At 36.4% G+C, this 25,909-nt stretch overlaps 1 protein-coding gene across 5 annotated transcripts in view; it reads left to right on the plus strand.

The window, feature by feature from the left end:
* TCF12 (transcription factor 12) overlaps nt 1-25,909 on the plus strand; it is a gene marked incomplete at both ends in the record, with an annotated part of 314,193 nt that overhangs the window by 97,723 nt on the left and 190,561 nt on the right. For all 5 annotated transcript variants that reach the window (XM_080690933.1, XM_080690930.1, XM_080690932.1 and 2 more), the window contains one exon: nt 15,957-16,030. In XM_080690933.1, coding sequence (XP_080547059.1) covers nt 15,957-16,030 — 74 coding nt within the window. The remainder of the gene's footprint in view (nt 1-15,956; nt 16,031-25,909) is intronic.

The following is a 25,909-nucleotide window of genomic DNA, read 5'->3' on the forward strand; positions in this document are numbered from 1 at the left end:
TATAATATCTATTTGTAGGAGCTTACTACATCATATTGGAAAGGGAAGTCTAAGTCAGTTTTTTGAGATTTTCCCAAAACTTTGTAGCCTACATTTTAAAACAATATTCTCTTTTAAAATGATAATTATTTTCCTATTCCTCAAACATTTATTTAGATTGGCATTACTGCTTTATTTTATTTATTATTTTATGAATATATATATTTATTTTTTCTCTTTTTAATATAGCAATTTATCCAAAATTAACAATGATAATCTCACATAACAGATTAATTTGACTGATGTCAAATTTTTGATCACTTTCAGATAACATTTTAATATTTCTTTCTTGTTTTCTTTCTTACCAGAGGATATTTTTTTTAAGGAGAAACTATCATACATTTATTTTTTTAAATCTATTCTAACATGAAATATGAACTCTAAATACCCAAAACAATCTCAAAAAAGAACACAGCTAGAAGATGTACATTTTCTGATTTCAACTTTATGAAGCTAGAATAATTGAAACAATGTAGTACTGCTATAAAGGCAGATATATAAACCAGTGGAGTAAAATAAAAAGCCTAGAAATAAATTCTAACATATATGGTTATTTTGACAAAGTTTCCAAGAACATTTGGTGAAAGAAATAATAATCTTTTCACTAAATATTGTTGAACAATAATAATTACATGAAAAAGAATAAAATTACAAATATTAGCTCAAAATAGATAAAAGACCTAAATGTAAATCTTAAGACTATAAACTTTTAGAGAAAAACCTGGGTCATAAAAGTTCACAACATTGAAATTGGCAGTGTCTTCTTGGATATCCAAAGGCACTAGCAACAAAAGAATAAACAAACAACATAAAAAATAAAAAAGTATTGTACATCGAAAACAATGTAAACAGAATTAAAAATTACTGGTAGAATGGGATAAAATATTTCCAAATGCTATATCTGAAGGTATATTATTATTCCAAATAGAAATCCCCCAAATTAGCAATAATATAAGCAAATAATACAATTTAGAAATAGGTAAAAGACTAAAATAGGTAATCTCTAAAGATTTTTATATGACCAATAAACACATGAATATCACTCATCATTATCATAATATAACTAATCATTAAGGAAATACAAATAAAAACTATAGTGAAATACTATTTCACATTTGTTAGGATGGCTACTTAACATGAATTACCTTGCTCCAGCCCTTTACCTTGAGTTTGTTACTATCTTGTAAAGTGTGTTTCTTGTAAGCAGCAGATGGATGGATTCTGGTTTTTAGTCCATTTTGCCACTTTATGTCTTCTTATTGGGGAATTGAGGCCATTTACATTCAGTGTCGTTATTGAGAGATAACTTTTAATTGCTAACATGTTAAGATTTTATTTCTGTTTGAAGTACTGTTTATTCTTCTTTGCTTAGTTGTGTGCTGGATGGAAAATCTTGTTTCTCTGCTTCTGGTGTGTGTTACCTATTTCTTCTTTGTAGTTAATCTCTTTGAGTATTTTCTCTAGTGCTGGTTTTGAAGACATAAATTCCATCAGTTTCTGTTTGTCATGGAAGCTTCTTACTTTCTCATCTAATTTGATAGATAGTTTTGCTGGGTAGGAAATTTTTGACTGGAAGTTGTTTTCTTTCAGAGTTTGGAATATGTTACTCCAGGCCCTTCTGGCTCTCATGACTTTGTTTGAGAAGTCTGGAGTGATTCTAATTGGTTTGCCTCTCCATGTCACTTGGCCTTTTGTTTTTGTTACCTTTAAGATTCTCTGCTTGGCTTCCCCATTGGTCATTTTGACCATTATGTGGCGTGGGGAACTTTTTCTCTGATCCTGTCTAAAGGGAGTTCTATAAGTTTCCTGGACCTGTGTATTGACCTCTTGCTCTATGTTTAGAAAATTTCTGCTATTATTTCTTTGAAGAGATTATTGATCCCTTTGATTTCACCTTCTGTTCCCTTCTCTATTCCGATTATTCTTAGGTTAGCTTTCTTAAAATTGGCGCATATTTCTTCAATGTCAGATTCCTGCTGTCTGAGTTTTGTTTTTCTAAGTTATAAATTATGTGCTCATTTTTGGAGGGATCATCTTCTAGGAGTGAGATTCTATTCTCCATGTGGTATAATCAATTGTTTAGAGTTTGAATTGATTCCTTTACTTAAATGATTGTATCCTTTATTTCTTTTAGACTCTCTCTAAATTCTTTTTGAAGGTCCTGTGTTATTTCTACAGTTATATTCCTGATTTGATCTTTTGGAGATTTCTAAATTTCTGTGTTATCAGGTTTTGATATTATAGGGTTGTGGACGTTCATTGCTCTATTGTTGTTCCTCTTTCCCATGATTTCAGAAGTTTGTGCCTTCTCTGGGTTCTTCCCTTCATTTACGGTGCTCTGGATCTCGAGTATGTAGTAATCTCAGCCGCCACTACTCCTTTACTGGGTTGTATCGTAAAGTCTCAGACCCAGGGAGTTAATCCAGGCTGCGCGAGACCGTGGGGGTGCTGAGCTGGGCATTTTCCCATGGGGAGCTGCGACTAGGGTGTGGTATCTTTGCCACCACTACTTCTTCACTGGATTGGACTTTTTTTTTTTTTTTTTTTTTTTTTTTGGTGGTACTGGGGTTCCTGGAAGCCCTTCTACCTCCGGGCTACACTCCCAGACCTATTTTTTACATTTTCATTTTGGAAACAGGGTCTCTTAAACCAGCGCGCGCGGCTGGCTTCGAACCTGCGCGATCCTCCTGTCTCTGCCTCCCAAGCGCGGGGATTACAAGCGTGCGCCACCACGCCCGGCTGGATTGGACTTTAAAATCTCAGACCCAGGAAGATTATCAAAGCTGTATAAGTCCCTGAGGGTGCTGTGGTGGATTTCTTCTTTAGGGGCTGCAATTTCACTTACGGATATTGTGCGCGCTAATCTGCATCTGTCGCGGGCGTGGTGAACTGGCCACTGCTGCTGGCAATATGGTGCTGCTGCCACACCCTCGGCCCTGAGGCTGGCATATTTCTTTTCTGTTTTTGAACTCCATTCTGAGTCCCTGGAAGGTGTAATGAACTTGGCCAATGGGAGTTTTAGACGTTCTTTGCACTGAAAGAACAGCTGAATTACACCCAAATGATCTGCAGCTGCTCACTTTAGCGCCTTGTTTATCTTTCCTTTCTGGACCCTGGTGCTGTGAGGCAAGATGGTGCTGTTGCGGCTCTACTGCCGCAGTACGGGCTGGGTTTTTTTTTCTGGTCTCTGGTTGTTTTTCTGGTCTTCTTTTTCTCTGTCCCTTGTGTTTCCTTTTTTTTTATTTCTCTGCTGATAGTGTTTTCTGGCTATGAAAAGTACTGATAATGTGGCAATAGAGATCCAGTGTTAGCAGGACTCGTAAACGCTGCTTTTCTTGGTCGCCATCTTCCTGGAAGTCACTGTTTTATTTTAAATCACGGTTTTATTTTAAATCACTGTTAATTTCTTTTTTCTTTAAGACCTTTCTTTTTGTTACTGAATTCTTAACGTGAATGCCTGATTTTACATCTTCTTAACTCTTCATTAAACATTTGAATGCAGAATACCATACTTCTGCTAGGTACCAGAATATCATAGAGATGAGCATGTTCCCTTCTATAATCTTCCATTAGTAGGATATACATGAAAACATTCATTAGTATTTTTTTTTTTATAAATGGAACATATTGAGAGTGGTATACATTTACATTGTGCTTCATGCCCTTCCCCCTGCATTTCCCTCCTCCCCAATAGAGAGTGTCCTGGTTAATCATGTTGTATTTGTACTATTACACATATTCGTATGTAGCTCCTCCATTGAACAACCTCAGCTTTCTTCCTTTCCTATCCTTCCATTCAAGCTTTGCTGAGATTTCCCCTCTATCATCTGGAAACCCTTTGATATTACCACTGCTCCCTAGCTTGAACATATTAGAGAAAAAGTATGTCCCTTCTCTTTCTGTGCTTGACTAATCTCATTTAACATAATGTTCTCTAGTTCCTTCCATCTTCTTGCAAATGCTATTATTTTATTTTTCTTTATAGCTGAATAGAATTCCATTGTGTGTATTTCCCATAATTTTGCAATCTATTCATCTGTTCATTTGTATTTTAAGATAAAGTAAATGTAAATTAATTTATGAAAGAAGTGTGATTAATTCAGAGTTAGTTGATAGAGAACACTTCAGAGGACTCAGTATTTGATCCAAGCCTGATTCACAGAAATTTAGTAGGTAGGGATATTATAGAGATAGAAAATGGATTAGAATATCAGTGTGTAGTCTTGGTGTGTTTAGGAAGTGTTTAATGCCTTGATGGGGAATAGAGTATTGAGTATTTGAAGGGATATCGTAAAACGTGAAACTAAAAACATAAATTGAGGCTACCTTAGAAAACTCCAAATTCAGGAAAGTAGATATTTCTGCAGTAACAGAAGATCACATTTGAGGAATGAATAGATTTGATCCAAGATTGTTATGGCAAGATGAGTATCGATCATGTTAACTGTCAAGTAGAATGAGCATAATAGAAGAGTAAAGCAATACCATGATCTGAACCAAAGCACTGTATATGTGAAGAGAATATTGTTACAGAAATAATGCCATGGCAGAAATAATATATTGAGTAACTGGCTGGTGAGGGGAATATTAAATAAGAGTGTTACCACATTACAGAGAATCATTACAATTTTTTTGAGTGTTCTAAAATTTTTATTTTATTTTATTTTTTATTTTTTTAATTTTTTTTGGTGCATTGTAATCATATATCACATTGGAATACAAGACTTGAGAGGATATACAAGCACACACCATCCAATTAGCCCTCATCCAGTCCCCATCCCATTCCCTCCCCCTCCCTCGATCCCATGCTTGTTTGGTGATTAACTTTGATACATTTGTTTATGTACCTCCTGCGTTTTAAAGAGGCTCCATCCTCCCCTATTCCATACCCTCTGATTGGTCACCTTAGTTGCTTCACTATAGGGCCCTTTCTATAGCTCGACCTCTTCCTGTTGCCCCTTTCCTCCTAGTTATTGCTGATTAGGGGAAGCATCTGGTTTTTATTTTCTGTGATATTTTTCTGAGCATGGAATCATTATATTTCTAACCACATATGTAAATGTTACCAGATTATTGCCGGGCGTGGTGGCGCACGCTTATAATCCCCGCGTTTGGGAGGCAGAGACAGGAGGATCGCGCAGGTTCGAAGCCAGCCGCGCACGCTGGCTTAGGAGACCCTCTTTCCAAATATAAAATGTAAAAAGAGGTCTGGGAGTGTAGCCCGGAGGTAGAAGGGCTTCCAGGAACCCCAGTACCACCAAAAAAAAAAAAAAAAAAAAAAAAATGTTACCAGATTATGATGAACATAAGAAGGTTGTACTTTTTTTTTTTTTTGGTGGTACTGGGGATGGAACCCTTCTACCTCCGGGCTACACTCCCAGACCTATTTTTATATTTTTTATTTGGAAACAGGTTCTCTTAAGCCAGTGAGGCTGGCTTTGAACCTGCACGGTTCTCCTGTCTCTGCCTCCCAAGCATGGGGATTATAAGCGTGCCCACCATGCCCAGCTTTGTTGTACATTTTTAATTTAACATGCCTCTTAGATTGTATATAGTATATACAGACCAATTCTTTTTAGGCCATGTGACAAGGTAATTTCAAAATCAACATATTGTCTCCTATGTGGTTTAGAGTGAGGGCTTTGATTTCTCTAAATAAAACTTATTTTGGGGCAGATGGTCCTGGGGATTGAGCCCAGGGACATTCTACCACTGAGATGTACCCTTAGCCTCTTTTATTTTGAAAGAGGGTCTTGTTAAGTTGCTGAGGTGGCCTCAAACTTGCAATCCCCCTGTCTCAGCCTCTCAGGTACTGGGATAACTGGGATACACCATTCTGCCTGGTTTATTTTATTTTATTTTGTGGGTGTGGGAATGGAACCCAGGGGCATTTGACCTCCGAGCTACACCCCCTGCCCTATTTTTTATTCTTTATTTTGAAACCAGGTCTCACTTGAGTTGCAGAGGGCCTCACTAAGTAGCTGAGGCTGTCTGCGAACTCCAGGTCTCAGCCTCCCAAATGCTGGGATTACAAGCATGCGCCACCACGCCCGGCTATTCTGCCTGGTTTAAATAAATTTTTTTAAACAAGTTTTGTTCTTTAAAGGTAGTTATTTGTCTATTTACAATCTTGCTGCTTTTTGCTGTGATTTTCAGAATGCTTTTTGGTTTTTCAGAGTATGTTTTGATTATTGCCTAAAGAAGAATGATAAGCTAATAAGCCAGTTTTAGTTCTACATCAATTAAACTGATTATTTCAACTTTAATACTTAATCTTTTATAGATATTTATTAGTAACTACTGTGTGTCAGACACTATTATAGGTACCAAATATGTAAGAGTGAACAAAAGAGACTACATTCTTGTTTTTATGAAACTTTCAATTTATGGGAAAAAAGTGTCCTCCACCAAACCCCAGTAAGATGGCATTTGAACAGAAATATGAAGAAAATGAAGGCATGACCATTTACATATATAGGGGGAAGCACTTTAGGAAGAACCAGGAGAGCAGAAATAAAAAGGCTCAAGGATGAGTGTGCCTGGTGCTTTTGAGAGCCAGGCAATTGAAATAGTTTCCCAAGAGAAAGATTTAGTAGGAGAAAGGTCCAGAGAGTTTGATGGTAGAATCTGTATAACACTGTAGGCTGCTGGATTAAATTCAGAATAAGACTAGAAGCCACTGGATCAACATGATTTGGTTTGGTTTTACAAGGCTATTCCAGTTGCTGTGTAGAGAATAAAGTGAAGGAGAGTCAAAGAGAAGGAAGCCCATCTAAGAGGCCATTGCCTTAATCCTGGTCAGAGATGATTTGGTTATGTTAAAAAAAAAGTTTGTCATACATTTTGGAAATATTTAAGAGACAAATCTAATTACATTGTATTGTTGAGATATTGAGAAAGGATGATTTTAGAGAGTGAGATACATCCAGAGTCAGAGAGGCACCAAGCCTCCCCTTCCTCTCCTTTCCCTCCCCTGCCTCTTCCCTCCTCTTCCCTCCTCTTCCCAGTCTCTGTCTCTTTCTTTTATTTTTTTCTTTCCTTTTAAAAAGAATTGACTGTTTTTAATGCCTCTATGGGAGAAAACAGGTGGTATTGCTGGAGTTTGGTATTTAGACTGGGGAGAAGTGTGCTAGTTGGTTCTCAGTTGCAGTGGGGGGCCCTTCCTCCTTTTTTTCCTTCAGAAATTTGACTGCTACTTTAAGTGGCGATTCAGAAACAGATCAAGAACTTTGTGTCCCTTTAGACAGAACAGTCCTCTAGTGGGTCACAAGATGGTTCCATTAGATAATCCCCAAGATGCTCTCTGGTGGTTTACTAATTTTATATCCTGTCCATCAAGTGGTTCTGTCACCTCCTACTCTCTCTCCTTCCCTCCCTTTGTTTGTGACACTGAGGATTGAACCCAGGGACATTTATCTCTGAGCTATACTCCATCATTATTTCGTGTTTTTATTTTGAAACATTTGTATCCTGGTCTTCAACCTGTGATCCGCCTTTACCATCCTCCAAAGTATTGGGGTTACTGGTGTACCCCACAGTACTGTTTTCTAGTTTTCTTAAAGAAACAGACATGACATTTCATTATGGCTCTTTATTTTTTTGACTAACAAGTAGATTTTTTCTGTTTATGTGGCTAGTAGCAATAATAGAGCAAAATCTCTGTTTGGAAATTATTTTCAAAATTAGTCATTTTCTTGATGAAATTAATCATGTACTCAGTACAGTATTCTACTGTATTTTGACAGAAAAGATTAATAGGAAATATGAATTTGTAATTCTTTGCTCTCAACAATAAGATTTCAAAATCTGATTTGACTCTTAAAAGATGACCTGAGGTTATTTCTTCTAATCTTTTTACTGGCCCTAATCTTTTACATACTTTTTTAAAATTAGTTTTTTTTTATTTGACAGTCTATTACATATAATATCTTATAAGTAAAAAAACCCAAAAACTTAATAACCCATATTCTTCATATGAAATAGCATTTCTTTTTCTAAATATTCTTTTTATATTAATATTTTCTTAGATTTCTCCCTTTTATTTTTATTAATGTGTGGCATAATAACAAACAACTTTCTATTGTATTCTAATTGATCCTACATCACAGTGAATTTCTGGAAAACATTAGATTATTTCATGTATTTAAAATCTGAAAAATAGGCGGGTGTGGTGGTGCACGCTTGTAATCCCTGCGCTTGGGAGGCGGAGACTGGAGGATCATCCAGGTTCGAAGCCAGCCGCGCTGGCTTAAGAGACCCTTTTTCCAAATTAAAAAAATATAAAATAGGTCTGGGAGTATAGCCCGGAGGTAGAAGGGCTTCCAGGAACCCCAATACCCCCCGCCCCCACATACACACACAATAAAATAAATAAATAATAAAATCTGAAATATACAATAAAAATATTGATGTCAGTTTCTAGATATATATTATTTTACAATTGATGGCAGCATTTCAATCTTCTCCAAAGGAATATCATTATTCCACAAATAAAATTGAATAAAGAAACCATTGTAGACACATTCATAGCTTTGGATATCAGTTGTAGATATCTCCAAGCAGATTACTTTCATTATATCATTTAATAAATCCCCCTACAGCAAATGGCAATCCTACAAAGTATATTGTCCTTCACTTATTTATGACAGTGCTGAGGTTTGATATTTTAGGAGTATATTTTATTTGCTAGAATGAAAATCTTGATTTCAGTGAGAGGAAAGCCAGGGTTTGTGTGTGGGTGTTGCAGAGAGAGGTGTATTCAAACTCCTGTGTTATACCTCCCAGCTTTATATATGTCCTCTTTCCCACAGGGTTAGATTCTCCTGTATGACACCTCAGTAGTGTGGCCATAGTGACTCCCTTATTTTCCTGCCTTTGCTACAGGGATAACTTTATCCCTGTAGCAAAGCTACTCCTGTCTTTTTTTCCTTCCTTCCTTTTCTTTCTTTCTTTCTTTCTTTCTTTCTTTCTTTCTTTCTTTCTTTCTTTTCTTTCTTTCTTTCTTTCTTTCTTTCTTTCTTTCTTTCTTTCTTTCTTTCTTTCTTTCTTTCTCTCTTTCTTTCTCAACTTGTAAGACTTCACTGCTACCTAAAATATTTTCTCAATTCTGGTTCTACTTCTCAATTTCTGTTATTTTTAGTTTAGGGTGACAAGGTCTTTGGTGATAGAGCCTGGTAGTGGCCAGTGGGCAGAAAAGAAGCCGGTTGGTGGCTTACACCTTAGTCACACCTTTCACCTTCAGGTGTATTGTCTGAACCTCACCAAACCTTGAGTGAGGCCATGTATGCTCAGACTCTTTAGTGTTGTCTTCGTTTGCAAAGCCTCTGTGGGGGTAAAAATCAAGGGCGCAAGTTCTTTTAAGGCATAGTAAAGTCACTTAAAAATAATCTATTTCCGCCGGGTGTGGTGGTGCACACTTGTATTCCCTGCACTTGGGAGGCTGAGACAGGAGGATCACACAGGTTCAAAGCCAGCCTCAGCTACTTAGTGAGGCTCTCAGCAACTTAGTGAGACCCTGTTTCCAAATAAAATATAAAAAAGGTCTGGGCGTATAGCCCGGAGGTAGAAAGCCTCTGGGTTCTACCGCTAGTACCACCAAAAAAAAAAAAAAAAAAAATCTATTTCCAGTTTTTGCTGGAGTATAGAAACACAGATAAGCCTATAGGACTCCATAAAGGGTAGGAAATGAGATAGAAACTGAGATTGTTTTATGATTGACTCTATTCTTAGTCAGAAACAAATGATGGTGGCAATAAAATATAAGCGGATAGATTTGTGTCTTTACTCCCATTACTTAAGGGAGTAAAGCCAGATATTGGACCCAGCCAGGAAGATCACCTATTTCTTTAAGAATTTTACTCTGGCTGGGCATGGTGGCACACGCTTGTAATCCGAGCATTCGGGAGGCTGAGACTGGAGGATCACAGTTCACGGACAGCCTCAGCTACTTAGTGAGGCCCTCTGCAATTCAGTGAGGCCCTGTTTCAAAATAAAGAATAAACCTGGCGTGGTGGTGCACACTTGGAATCCCCGCTCTTGGAAGGCGGAGACAGGAGAATCGTGCAGGTTCGAAGCCAGCTGTGCTGGCTTAAGAGATCCTGTTTCTAAATAAAAAAGTCTAAAAATAGGTCTGGGAGTGTAGCCCGGAGGTAGAAGGGTTTCCAGGAACCACCAAAAAATAAAATAAAATAAATAAATAAATAAAATAAAGAATAAAAAATAGGGCAGGGTGTGTAGCTCGGAGGTCTAATGCCGCTGGGTTCCAGACCCACACACACAAAAAAAGAATCTTACTCTGATGTCTTCAAAATTTATTTTCTACTTTTGTGTTACTTTTCCAGGATCCTAGCCTCTCAGAGAACTGTCAATAAATGGAGTAATTTTTTATTTGCTTTTAGTTACTTTTTTATTAAATGTGTTTATAGAAGAAGGAGGCAGATTGCTTTCATTAAATTCATAAGCCATTGTTTTTAATAATGTAGTCTCAAATGTAATATTTGCTCTTTACTGGAAAGTAAAATAAAAGCATGTTTTTTTAAAATGGGACACATGAAATGAAATATATATATCCTGATTTCATTCACAAAAGCAGGTACTAGGATTCTATATAAAATTTTAAAAGGAAAAGAACATCTAAGTCTCTATGTGAATTAAATTATTGAGCTGAGCATAGTAGTACACACATGTAATCCCAGATCTAGGGAAACTGAGAAGGAAGGATCATAGGTCCCAGGACATGCTCAGTAACTTATCGCAAGACCCTGCGCAAGTTAGTAAGACTCTTGTTTGAAAAGAAAAAATAAAATAAGGCTGAGGGTGTAACTCAGAGGTTAGAATTGAGCCCCTGGGTTCAATCTCAATCTCTAGCACCAAAACAAAACAAAACAAAACAAAACAAAAAACCCTTTTAAATTTGTTTAATAGGAATAGAATAATTTCTTTAGGAAGCCCAGCAAGATTCAGAGTTTTCCAATAATTATTGCAAAACTTTTTCTGATGTCTCTCATTTACATTTGTGAATCAAAGAGCTAGCTATTGTCTCTAAAACTGTTGAGTTGATAGGTAATTAAAAATAGGAATGAAAGAGCCGGGCGTGGTGGCACAGGCTGTAATCCCTGCACTTGGGAGGCAGAGACAGGAGGATCTCGCTGGTTCGGAGCCAGCCTCGCTGGCTTAAGAGACCCTGTTTCCACATAAAGGTAAAAAATAGGTCTGGGAGTGTAGCCCATGGGAGTATAGCCCGGAGGTAGAAGGGCTTCCAGGAACCCCAGTACCACCAAAAAAAAGAAAAATAGGAATGAAAGAAAATATATGAGAATAAAACTTTCAGATAGATTCTAACAGGAAGGTTTTACCTCCCCATCACTATGTTTCCACTGTGGTTTATTTTTTTTCCTTATGAGATTTTGATTGATTTGTATAATATCCGTACTAAGGATCTTCTGCGTTTAATTTTTTTCCTGCTTACCTTGGTTTTATGGATGAAGCTTTGGAAGGCTTATTATTCGTTTCATATTTCTGTGTTTGTACAGCCATTGTCTTCAGTAGAAAGGAGGCATTCATTCAAAAAGATGACTCTTGCTTTTGTAAGTGCCAGCCACGACATTTTACTTAGAGTCTGGATATGTTAACAGTAGAAGTACACAGTTCTGGGTTTAAAGCCTAGCCCAGATCCTTTGAGCCTCTTGCTATGTTCAATAGTAGTGGTATGTAGTTCTCTTTAGATGGTGGCTCAAAAAATAAAATGAATTGACATTTTATTTAATTAGTCTTTGCTTTTTCTTAATTTTATAGAAGGAAAGTCACTTGGTGAAAACAGTATTGGGTTTCATAGAATTTCATGTGTTTACTTTAAACTTTGAAACCTATGTGCTGTTCTCCAGTGTTGATCATAACGAAAATGCTTGGAAAATAGCTGAAAGGCAACTAATGATACTGGAGAGATGGTCAGAAAATTTTTGCAGAGTCTTTATTAACTTTATAATTTTATTTATTTATTTATTTATTTATTTATTTGTTTATTTATTTTAGCGGGTCTGGGGATGGAACCCAGGGGCATTCTACCTCCGAGCTACACCCCCTGCCCTATTTTTTTTATTCTTTATTTTGAAACCAGGTCTCACTGAATTGCAGAGGGCCTCACTAAGTAGCTGAGGCTGTCTGTGAACTGCAATCCTCCAGTCTCAGCCTCCCAAATGCTGGGATTACAAGCGTGTGTCATCACACCCGGCTTAATTTTCATTTTAATTTGCCAGGAGTGAAAAAAATTCTGAATTTTTATACATAATCTCTGTGTTTTCAGAGCTTGTTTCACTTTAAATTGTGCCTGGAATATTATCTGTACTATAACACCCTACCTTATCTGTAAGGGGTACTATCCAAGTCACTCAGTAGATGCTAGAAACTGGACATTACCAAAATCTGTATATGCTGTTTTTCCCTGTATTTACATACCAGTGATAGAATTTAATATATAGACTTCCAGGAAGATGGCGACCGAGAAAAGCGGGGCTTAAGAGCCCTGCTAACAACCAATCTCCATTACCACAAAATCAGCGCTTTTCATAGCCAGAAAACACTATCACCAGAGAAACAAAAAAATCACCAGGCTCCAGAGAGAAGTGGACTGAGAACAGAGCTCAGAGCCACAGAGGAGATACACCGGCCTCACGCCCGAGGACGCGGCAGCAGCGCCATACTGCCGGCGGCAGCGGCAAATTCACCGGACGGCTGCAGCAAGCCGAGGTGAGCCGCTGCTGAACAGCCAGGTGGGATTTCTCGCCGCAGGTAAAATCTAAAGCTCCCAGTGGCTGAGCTCAGCACACGCCGCAGGGATTCAGAGTGGAAATCAAAACCAAGAAGAAATACGCCAGCCTCACGGCTGAGGGCGTAGCAGCGGCACCATATTGCCACCGGCGGCAGCAGCAGTGAATTCACCGAATCCAGTACGGCTACATCTGCGAACTCAAGAACAGTGAGTCAAATTGCGGGCCACAGAGGAGAAATCCCAGTACTGCACTCCCAGGAACTTGACCCAGTGGGGGAGGGGCGGTGGCAGAGATATCACACCATAGGAGAACGTGCAACCTGGCACCCTCCACAGTCTAAAGCAGCCTCTATCGACTCTCTCGGTCGGAGACTCTGTGATACAACCCAGTAAAGAAGTAGTGGGGTCTGAGATACTACTGACTCGAGATCCAGAGCACCTTAAGTGAAGTCATATTGACCCAAGGGAAGAACCCAGAGAAGGCACAAACTTCCAAAATCATGGGAAAGAGGAATAATACTGGAGCAATGAATGCCCACAACCCCACAACATCAGAACCCGATAAAACAGAACATCAGAGATTTCTAGAAGATCAAATCAGGAAAATAACTGTAGAAATAATAGAGGTGCTTCGAAAAGAACTCAGAGAGAGCCAAAAAGAGATAAAGGGTGCAATTAATGAAGTAAAGGCCTCAATTCAAAGCACAAACAACCGATTAGAACACATGGAGAACAGAATCTCGCTCTTAGAAGATGATCATTCCAAAAATGAACGCATAGTTTCTAATCTAGAAAAAAATATCCGACAGCAGGAATCTGATATTGAAGAAATATGGGCCCATTTTAAGAGAGCTAACCTAAGAATAATTGGAATAGAGGAGGGAAAAGAAAGTGAAACCAAAGGGATCAACAATCTCTTCAAGGAAGTAATAGCAGAAAATTTTCCAAACATAGAGCAAGAGGTTGATACAAAGGTCCAGGAAACTTATAGAACTCCCTTTAGACAGGATCGGAGAAGAGGATCCCCACGCCACATAATTGTCAAAATGACCAATGTGGAAGCCAAGCAGAGAATCTTAAAGGTAACAAAAACAAAGGGCCAAGTGACATTCAGAGGCAAGCCAAATAGAATCACTCCAGACTTCCCAAACCAAGTCATGAGAGCCAGAAGGGCTTGGAGTAACATATTCCAAACTCGGAAAGAAAACAACTTCCAGCCAAAAATTTCCTACCCAGCAAAACTTTCTATCAAATTAGATGGAGAAATAAGAAGCTTCCATGACAAACAGAAACTGAAGGAATTTTTGTCTTCAAAACCAGCACTAGAGAAAATACTCAAAGAGATTAACTACAAAGAAGAAATAGGTAACACACACCAGAACCAGAGAAACAAGATTTTCCATCCAACAGACAAATAAGATTGGTTATCTGTGGAGATTCATTATTTATGTTAGTCTTTTACCTATCTCTAAATTGTATTGTTTGCCTTTATTGTTGTTAATTTTTAGGATTTCTAGTTGGAATATTAATATACCTTCAGATATAGCATTTGGAAATATTTTATCCCATTCTATCAGTAACTGTTAACTCTGTTTACATTGTCTTTGGATATACAGTATTTTTTTTTTTTTTAGGGAGTTTGTATACTCTTCTGTTGCCTGTGCCATTGAAATCATATCCAAGAAATCACTGCCAATTTCAGTGTTGTGAGGTTTTATGACCCAGATTTTCTCCTAAAAGTTTATAGTCTTAAGATTTATATTTAGGTCTTTTATCTATTTTGAGTTAATATTTGTATATGGGATTAGGTAAGGGTCCAACTTTATTCTTTTCCATGTAATTATTATGTTTCAACAATATTTAGTTAAAATATTATTATTTCTACCACCAAATGTTCGTGGAAACCTTGTCAAAAATAACTTGACGATATAGGGAAGAATTTAGCTCTAGGCTTTTATTTAACTCCAGTAGTTTATATATCTGCCTTTAGAATAGTACTACACTGTTTCAATTATTGTAGCTTTATATGGTTTGAAATCAGAAAATATATATCTTCTAAGCTTTGTTCTATTTCAAGATCGTTTTGGGTATCTAGAGTCCATATTCCATATTAGGATAGATTTTTTTCTGAAAAATAAATATATAAATATATGATAGTTTTACCTAAAAAATAGAAAAAAAATATTCTCTGGTAAGAAAGAAAGCAAAAAGAAATATTGAAATGTTATCTTTAAGTCATCAAAAGCTTGGTATCAGACAAATGAAACTGTTATGTGAGATTATCATTTTTAATTTTGGATAAATTGCTATAATACTAGATGTCAACCACTAAGCCAAGCATGGGAGAGAGGGATGGGGAGAGACTGGGGTGGGGATCGGGTTGGGGCTGACTGGGCGATGTGTGCATGTATGTCTACAAAAGTTTGTATCCCACTATGATGTATGAATACAGTGTACCAATAAAAAAAATAAATTAATTAAAAAAAAGAATTTAATATATACATTAAGCATAGTAAGAGAATATCAATAACTAATTTAAGATAGGACAGTTATAACACATGTATTTGTAAGTCATTAAAGTTATTTAAAAATTTATGAATTGTTGATTATACAATTTTTTTGTTTTTGTGGTAGTAGGGATGGAACCCTGGGGCATTCTACCTCAAAGATTCACAGTCAGCCCTATTTTATGATCTTTATTTTGAAACAGGGTCTTATTAAGTTGCAGAAGGTCTCACTAAGTAGCGAGGCTGTCCGTGAACTGCGACCCTCCTGTCTCAGCCTAATTATTATGATTACAAGTATGTGCCACCATGCCCGGCCTGATTATACAATTTTTGATTTAGCATTTTCTAACTATAGCTGATTGGGGGTAAGTGATAACTGTAGCTGTATGAAACAACATCTTTTCTACTAACTCTTTTTATAAAAGATACTAAAATATATATTGATCACTTGATAGAGGAAGACTCATAAAAAGAATGGTTTAGGGTACTAATAACTGAGTTAGTAATTAGGATATTTTGCTTTGGAAGCCAGAATCTCCTTTTACCCTTGCTTAATTATATTCTCTGCTATACCATACTAAAAATACTCATACCAATTTTTTTTTTAAGATTTATATCTTTTTTTTCTTTTCTTTTTTTTTAAGGTATAGATGATCGTGGAAGTACATCATCTTGGGGAACAAGTGGTCAACCAAGCCCCTCCTATGAGTCATCTAGAGTAAGTTTTATAATTCATTCTCATTTCCTTCCCTCCTCCTCTTCCCCTCTTCCTTCCCTCCCTCCATCCCTCTCTCCCTCTTCCTTTTCCTTTCCCTCTTTTCAGTTCTTTTCAGTACTGGGGATTAAACCGAGGGCTTTAAATGTGCTAGACAAATGCTCTGCAACCCCCCTAACCCACCTTTTTTAAATTTTAATTTTTAGACTGGATCTTGCTAAGCTTCCCAGGCTTGCCTCAAGCATATGATCTTCCTGTTTCTGCTTCCTCCATAGCTGGGAATATAGGCTTGCACTACCAGGCCTGCCTTTTATGAAATCTTGATTAGAACTATGAAGATAATTTGGCTGAATAATTCCTTTCCTATATGAACTCTGTTTTTTATGAGAAATGAAGATTAATTTCTTCCTTTTTTGTGTGGTATTGGGGATCGACCCCAGGGATATTCTAATTCTGAGCTACATCCTCAAGCCCATTTTTATTCTTTATTTTGAAACAAGGTCTCACTAATTTGGGGAGGGCTTCACTAAGTAGCTAAGGCTGGCTGTGAACCTGAGATCCTCCTGTCTTGGCCTCTTAAGTACTGGTATTATAAGTGAGCGCCACTACACCAGGATAAGATTAATTTATTTTCATGGAAATAAAATATCCAGTCACTTCATAATCAGTTCTTTTTAGAAACTGTCAAGCTTTGGGGATTTAATGTGTTTCTGCACTTAAGGGGACATTCTTGTGTAATTTCTAAACCTGGACCGCCTACAGTGCTTTTACCATGGTTGAAGATTGGGTGCCTCAATAAGTGTTTTCAGTTCTTATGTGGCCATGTGTCATTCCTTTGCTGTCATTCCTTTGCTGGATGGCACTGGCCTTTAATGAACCAGCTTCCAGCCTCCCTCCGCTATTCTTGCTCCAGCAGTCATCAGCTGTTTATACTAGGAACTCTATGGCCTCTCTTCTTGGAAGCATATCAAAATAGAAATAAGAGATGGCATTTCCTGATTGGCAATTAGAAGATAGAACCAAGCTAATGTTCTACACACTGAAATGTCAAAAAGATTAGGGTCTTTTATGGTAAAAATCAAAATAAAACAAAAACCTTTGCAAAACTTTAAAAAAATGAGAGTGGGTAAAAGAAAATTAAGTCAAAGAAATGCATAAAATTAACACTGTGCCCTTATGCTAGCACACTAGCAAGGTTTAAGAGTACTTTTCAAAAGGTTTTACTTTAAATGAATAACAGCTCATTTCTTATCTCACAGTTGACCAAGAGAGAAATAGTTGTTTTATGGGCATTTAACCCAGAAGTAAATTGCCTTAAGAAGTAAAACAAAACACAAAAAAACCCCACCAAAACTGAATATGTGATTGGAACTTAAAATATCAACATGGATTATACTTTTCTGTATTGAAAATGTGGAGTTAAAGTATTTCTTAAAAGACAAGGATTTACTGTTAGATGATAGCCTATGTTTATTTTAAATATTTTGGTAAGAGCTAGGATAGTCATGTGAAGGTCAACAATATAGAGAAAGAGAAAGTCTGTTAACCATGAGGTTCTGTGTTTATCTTTTGGAAATCAAGACTTGGATTTTACAAGTGGTGCCTCTAGTGTCAACTAGCCTTCTAATCTTGCACAAACTATTTTATCTTGGGGATAATTAACTTGCTGTTCATATTTTTTTCCACTTTGAAAAATTCCTGATTTTTGGAATAGTAGTATGAAAGAAGAGGTAGGTTTCTTGTTAGGATTTTGGAATTAACAATTTTATACAGTGGAAAATTCACAAGTATTTATTAATACTACAGTATTTTCTTTCAGAGGGTTGAGTAACTATGTAATAAAATGTTAATTCTCAGCGTACATGAAATGGTGCCTTTATATTTACTTCCTTTTCAAGCTTTCATTTTTTTTTCTACTTGATCACTACATAGGATTTTAGGAAAACATAATAATGTATCTTAAACATTTCTGTAATTCATGATTCTGAAATTAGGTTTGTTTCCAGATATGGAATCCAAAGAAAATTATGTTTTTCTTTTTGCTATTAGAAATATAGGTCAGATGTGTAATGCTGTCATCTGTGTATGTATATGAGAGAGAGAGAGAGAGAGAGAGAGAGAGAGAGAGTGTGTGTGTGTGTGTGTTTGTGTGTGTGTGTGTGTGTGTGTGTGTGTGTGTGTGTGTGTATACTACTGGGGATTGAATGCAGGAGTGTTCCTCTTCTGAGCTATACCTCCTGCTTATCTTAGTTTTATTTTGAAACAGAGTCTCATTAAGTTGCGGGGACTGGCCCCAAACCTGCAATCCTCCTGTTTCAGCCTCCCAAATACTAGAATTAGAGGTGTGCACCACTGCACTCAGCATAATGCTTTTAATCTTATTTTATTTATTGAGTGTTGATTGTGTGCTTTAAAAGTTAGTTTGATTTTATAATAAACTAGTTTTCTATTTCAAGATCCAGATTAATCTCTGGGTATTCCAGCCCTACCATAGAGCCACATCTATTCTACTTGTCTAATGAGAGGTCGTTTAGAGTGATGATTCAGTGCTATTTTTGTTTATCTTTGTTACCATTGAAAGCCATTCTTCCACTAATTTTCCTCATTGTATTGTAGACACAATCTGGGTTTATTGAACTTGTTAAGAAGTTATATTGTTGGTTCCTTCATTTCTGTTTTTAATAAAAACCTGAATTCAATTTCAAACTTCATTTTACTCACCCAGGAGACCTTGAAGCTTTCCTCAGCACACATGCTTACTGTCTTTTTTTGCATAATTATAAGTTGTTATAATCTTGTTAATAAGAATGCCTATATTTTATTCTCTTGCCTGTTTTAGCTTGTGGAGTTTCTTAAATTTCTTTTTTATATTTTGGTACATTGAGGTTTTTAAACTCGAAATAAATATTGATGTTGGCAAAAACCAGTTTTGACACATTGTTAGTAAAATAAGGGAATTAAAACTTTAATAAATCACAGGTACTTTTGTAGAAATCATGCAAATAAAATTTATTTAGACTACCATATTGTATTAATATTACAATTTTATTACAAAAATTATGTAACTTCACAATAATTTGATTTTTAGTAACATCACTGAATTTAAAAATATTTTACTTTGTCTAAAATTTGAAAAGACTTAATAAGTCCATAAAAAGGTATCAAAAATTGTTAAAGTAGTACTTTGGTGGAATTAGAAAACATGCTTTTAAATTTACATGAATTAAATGATCTAAGTTGCTGTTCTCTCTCCCTTTTCTATCCCAACACAAAACTGTTAGGCAGAGAGAATTTTTTTGTGTGTGATAAAGTAAAGCAATTTTTGGTACATGATCCCTATTAACTGTATGTCACACACATTACTGTAAGGATGTGGTTACATAAAATCTTGGAGGTTAGTTAAACTTAGTATTTAACAGCTTCCTCTTTTTTTTTTTTTTTTTTGGCTGGGGATAGGAAACACTAGGCATTGAATCTGGGAGACATTTATCTCTAAGTTATAATACCCCCAGCCCTCTTTTTTTCCCCTGAAACAGTCTACATTGCTGAGTTGTTTAGACTGTCTTCGAACCTGCATTAGTTGTTTAGACTGTCTTTGAACCTGAGTTCCTTCTGTCTCAGCCCACCAAGCCCTGGAATTACAGGCATGTGTCATCACACTGGCAACAGCTTTTCAAAGGAAATTTTTGCTTTGTATACTGTTGGCCTTGTAAGTCCTAACTTTAAATCTGATTTGAAGATACCATGCTAGTATAGTACTCTTGATTTATAAATAAGGTCCAGTCAGGCCATGTGCTGATGAGGGTTTGCTAGTCATATACCTCCTCTCAGAAGTAGGAAATCTCGCTCCAACAGAGCTTCAGTAATATGTGACTATCCCTGTTTTTATCAAGTCTACCAGAAAAGTAGCTTCATGGTACAGAAGTAGTTAAGTTTCTGGTTAGAACCACTCACAGGAAACCATTTAGTAAAATGTTTTCATGAGATAGATATATATAAGAATGGACACTATACCTAATAGTGGCTCTAAAAGAATTGTTAGACATGTTCAGCATTCTTTGAAAACATGGGTTTGAAACAAAACATGTGTAATACAGAAGGAAAGAACACTGCATGTGTGGTTTGCACACAAACCTGTCTACCCTTTTGGAGTCTTGTTTGCAGTACTCTTGACCTGCCATCCTGTGCAGAACAAAAGTACACATGCTCACAGATGAAGGAAGCTTGAGGACATGTGTGAAACTTGTGAGAGTTAGGATCAAGGCAAAGCCCCAAAGACAAATGGATGATTCCAATCTCAGATAGTTCATAGATGGGCAAGAAGTGTAGCTGATGAGTTAGTCCCTTCCCTCTCTTACTGTTTAGTACAAAGAAATGTTTTCTATGTTTATGATTGTATCAGGTATAAAAATGAGAAAATATCATGATTTTTTTTTTAACTACAGCACTACCGATTTATTATCAGGTATAAAATTGAGAAAATATCATGATTTTTTTTTTTTTAACTACAGCACTACCGATTTATTCTAGTTTCAGATTTTCTCCTGTACCAGTGTGATTCTGGACAAGTTATTTAAATTCACCTGTCTCAGTTTACTCATCTGTGAAAATTGGAGACAATGATAGTTGCTTTGTAATGTTATTGTGAGAATTAAATGAAACAATGTATGTAGTACTTAGATCAGTGTCTGGAATGCTATGTGAATGTTGACTTTAAATCTGTTTCTCAAAATTAATCTGCCAGATTTGTATGTAATAGTTAAATGAAATATAAATGAATGAGTACATTTGTATATATACTACATTCTAAGTATAATAAGTGAGATTTTTTTTTTTTTTTTGCTCACTCAGTCATGCTTAGTGTATTTAGATTTCTTTAAGATTTATAAATGAAAGCCAGGCATGATGGCACATGCCTATAATCCCAGTACTTTGGGAGGGGTGGTGAGACAGAAGGATTACAGGTTTGGGGCCAGCCTCAGCAACTTCGTGAGGCTCTTAGAAACTTTGACTTTCGTTCCAAATAAAAAAATAAAATAGGACTAGGGCTGTAGCTCATAGGTAAAGTGGGGTCCAGTCCTTAGTCTCACACACACACACACACACACACACACACACACACACACACCCAATAAAATCAGCTTTCCTTTCTTTTCAATTGTGTATTTCTTTCTTGGGAAAGCAAAATCCTTTTCCTGCCAACCTTTAATATAAAAGATTTTGCTTTAGTACAATTTTAGTACAATGCTTTATACATAATGGGTATATTTGTTGAATATAATCAAGTTGGGCAATAATTATTAGATTTTTCAAGTTAATTGGATTTGGAAGTTGAAGAAGAAAAAATTGATTTAAGATGATGAAACTTGAAGTAGATGGTAGTGATATTAATGGTAATAAGATTTTCTTCAGTGCTTATATAAATGTATTATCCTGACGGTTCTATGCAGGGAGGCATTTTATTTAAAATCATAGGCATGGTGACACACACTTAAAATCCCAGTACATGGGAGGCAAGAAAGGAGGATTGTAGGTTCGAGGCCAGCTTTAGCAACTTAGTGAGGCCCTCTGAAACTTAGTGATTCCTTGTTTCAAAATAAAGAGTAAAGCTAAGTCTGGTGGTGCACGCTTGTAATTCCAGCATTTGGGAGGCTGAGACAGGAGGATCTCAGGTTCGAGGACAGCCTAAGCTACTTAGTGAGGCCCTCTGTAATTTAGTGGTCTTAGTGAGACCCTCTTTTAAAATAAATAATATAGGGCTGGGAATGCAGCCTGGAGGTAGAATGTACCTGGGTTTCATCCCCAGTACCACCAAAAAAAGAATAAAATAGGGCTCTGGATATAGCTTGGAGGTAAAATGCCCCTGGGTTCTAACCCTAGTACCACAAAAAACAAAAACAGGTTTTGGAAACTTAAGGTGTGACCTTAGGCAAGTTATTTTATCTCTTTGGGTTTCAGGTTTTTAATGTCTAAAATTATAATTTTATATGTATCTTGTGGGGTTTTGGCCTAGATGAAATATATAATAATAGCTCTGCAATATTTCATTTTATTTTGGCACAAATAAATAAAAAGTGCTATTACACATATTACCAGAATTATCTCCAACCATTTAATAATTTAATTTACATTTTCATGAATATATTTTCTGCTGTATAAGTTTTATTTTGAGATGTTTGATCATTAGAATATGTGGACATTTCAAGGGAGTATGTCATCTTGTTTTTCTTTTAGTTCTTGGATTTTCTTAGTGCTATTATGCAAGCTAAGCTAAATTCAAAAAAATGAGGTTCTGAGGTTTGGACCTAGGGAGGTGTTATAATAGGGCCCCCAAAAAAGAACTTTCCTGTTGGTACTCTTTTCAAAGATACAAAGTTTTTCATTCTTTCTTTTAAAAAGTAACCTTGAGTTCACTGGTAGCAAACCACTAATGGGAAGCATATTTATAGGGACTGTCATTGATCATGAGTTGGCATTTTAATCATGCAACAGGTTATATACTACTATTGTGCTATTTTTTAAAAAGGACCAGCATTCACTTGAGTAGATTTTGGGTGCTTTTTAAAAAATAAATGTCTTGTTGAAGTTTACTATGTTTTTTACTTGGTTTACAGGATTGAAGAGTTATTTGTGTTTTTGCTCTTCCCTCTTCATTTTGCAGAATTTTCAAAGATGAAAACTTTGTTATCAGTTTATATCCATCCCTTTACTTCATAGATGAGGAACCTGAGACTTTAGAGACTAGAGATTTGGTTAGGTTCAATTCTGTGTTATTTCCACAAATATGCATGAGCTGTGGCTAGATTGTCTTACTGTTTAATAATAACCTCTGGCCTAGAACTCATATACTTTAAATCTTATGCCTGTTGTGTTTTAATCTCTTTACCACAGTATTTCCCAATTTTGGGAAGATATGTCTTAAATATCTGCCATATTCTGAAGGAGTGAGCAAGGAGAAATTTAAAAACAACAGGATCTGCAGCTGATGTGAGAGGATTTGGGACATGATATGATAGAGAAATTTACCTTGGATATACAGTGTTTTAGGAAGTAGAATACTATAGAACTTAAGGACTGTGTATTAAAATCAATCCAGCTAACTGATGGAATGAATGCATTTCTCGTGCTCCTAATTTCTTTCTTAGCGACTCTGACCAAGTTATTTCTCTTTACCTCAAACCCGCACCCCCACAATAATCTCCCTCTCCCCAGTACCTCTTCCTCCTTGCAGGATGGGTACTACTAATAATCACTAAAGCTCCTGACTTAAGCCCTTTAGTGGAAAATAGGAAAACCAGTTATGTGCTGATGAGTTGGCTTTAAAGTACTTCATCTAACTGTTGTATTTGACCCAGTACAAAATGACTTCAGGGACTTTTTTTTTATTAAGGGGTAAATAAGCAGGTATGTTTTGAAGCCTTTTAATACTTGCTATGACTTATGCTTCCAATAGCAATAAGGATACCAGGGAGCAGTTTGTTTAATAAAACACTAGCAGTGGTTATTTCATAGACCATTTCTTGGGAACACATAACAATAGCAACTAGATAGACCAAGTTGGATAGAAAATGAAAAATGAAGGTAGAAGGATTTTGGAGTTCTTCCAATCTTAAATTTTGTATGGAAAGCTGTAGTTTAGGAACTTGGGATAAAAGAAACAAAAATAAATGAAAATTCAGCTAAAGCAAGAATACAGTTTTTAGGTTCTGTGGAAACTAATATTGGACTGTAAGGTTGTCTGGATGAGATGTCATTTCTCTTATAGCTCCTGAACTATTCCTGCCACATGTGGTTAAAAGGAACTTTAATTTTTGCCTCCTGCTCTCTCCATTCTTAGCAGGTATTCAATATCTTTTCATTTATGTGGAAGAGCTTGGCTAAGAGCCACTCCATAGTTTGTAGATAGTGCTTTAGATATGGGATAATAGAGCCTTAGTTCCCTTCATGTACTCGATTCCAAATACGTAGAGGTCATTTTGACCTCAGTAAAGGTTATACTGGCTGGAGTTTTGGAATGGCCTGGTGAGTAGTTTATTTACACTTGGTAGCAGAAGCGTTGAGGATTTCTGGGGCAGAGGGAACCTGTTGTTTTTCTCTCCCACTGAAGCAAGTGGTTTTGAGAACCACCCTTGTAAGTGAGGGTATTAATGGAGCCTGCTTGCTGTCAAATTTTTTATTTTCCAATTCTGAGATTGGTAAATGCACTCAGTTGTTCAAATGTAAAGGATGAATAAATATATATTTTCAGGTTCAGAAAATATGCTTAGAAATACAAGTAATATTTACCTAAATATTTTTATTCCTCTTCCTCCTCCTCCTCCTTCTTATTATTATTACTGAATTCATGGGTATTCTACCTCTGATATACAAGCCCAGGCCATTTTTCATTTTTTATTTTGAAATAGGGTTGCACTGAGTTACTGAGGGTCTCACTAAATTGCGGAGGAGGCAGTCCTTGTAACTGCAACACTCCCAGATCAGTCTCTTAAATGCTGGGATTACAGGCATGTGACACTATGCCTGGGAAAAGTTACACTTTAAAGCTTTAATTTTATCCAGGTGTGGTGGCGCATGCTTGTAATTTCAGCATTTGGGAGGCTGAGACAGGAGGGTTGCAGTTCGTGGCCAGCCTCAACTACTTAGTGAGGCCCTCTGCAACTTAGTGAAGGCCCTGCTTCAAAAGTAAAGAATAAAAAATAGGGCAAGGGGTATAGCTTAGAGGTCGAATGCCCCTGAGTTCTATCCTGAGACCCATGGGGAAAAAAAAAAGCTTTAATTCTTCCAAGACAGCAAATAATTAGGTAACCAAAGTATAATAATTAGTTGTCAAAGTAATTTTATTGCTTATTTAGGGGGTAGAGAGAGATTAATTTGGGTTGTTAGAAAAGAGTTAATTGAGGAGGAAGTGTTTGTATATACTGCTATAGGTCAGTGGACATTTGAATGTATGAGTTGAAAGACAACTTCTTGGAAATAGGGAATGATGGGAACACAAGGCCAAAGGAAAGGCCCCAGCCACTGATTCCAGCAGATAATACGCCATTTTGCTCTGCAGGTGAATGAATAGTGGGAGGTAAGCAGGCTACTTTTTCATACAAAAAATGTGCTTTCTCCTTTCAGGTGCCAACTAAGAATAGAATTCTAATCAGGAAATGATACAAAATGTGTTATACAAATTATTGTAATCTCAAATGAAAGAGTGACAAGAAATAGGATGATGGGGAAAGCTTAAGCATATAAGTCCACTTATGATGAAATTGGACTTGGATTAGTATAATCAGAGAAAGATTGGGAAGTAAGGAAAAGAAGAAAATGTCACAAATTGTGAGTGTGGGGGCAGCTGGGAAAGAGATCAAATCACAGATTCACTTTTCCCATAGAATGATGACTCCTGAAGGAATGCCATGTGTTTCTTTGGGCTTTGACAAGTTAGCTACAGTTATGTTGAACGAGTAGCAGATCACTTCATTCTGATAGAGTTTTCCTTATAAGAGGGAGCATCTAGTCAGAATAAAAAAGCGAAATAACTTTTATTCATTGTCCCTTTATTTGTCAGCACTCATGGTGATAAGGTTTGGAGTTGCTTTCCTTCCTGTAGCATAGACATACTCTCTAGATTGTTTATTATATGCTATTGCTTTAATTTTGAAGGGAAAAAGGTATAGATCCTACAGCTATTAGGAGTTCAAATGCAGTAATTAGAAAGGACACACAAATTTTGAAATAGTATTTTATGCCTCTTGATCTCAGGTACAAAACAGGAGATGAAGCAGTTAAATAGCAAAGCAAGACAGGAGGGACAGAAAATTAATAAAAGTAAGTGTTTTCCATATATTGCGTCTATGTTCCCATTAATCTCTGTTTTGTTATGTAACTGCTCCT

The sequence above is a fragment of the Muscardinus avellanarius genome, assembly GCF_963383645.1.
Source record: "Muscardinus avellanarius genome assembly, chromosome: 3".
In the NCBI taxonomy this organism is placed as follows: Eukaryota; Metazoa; Chordata; class Mammalia; order Rodentia; family Gliridae; genus Muscardinus; species Muscardinus avellanarius.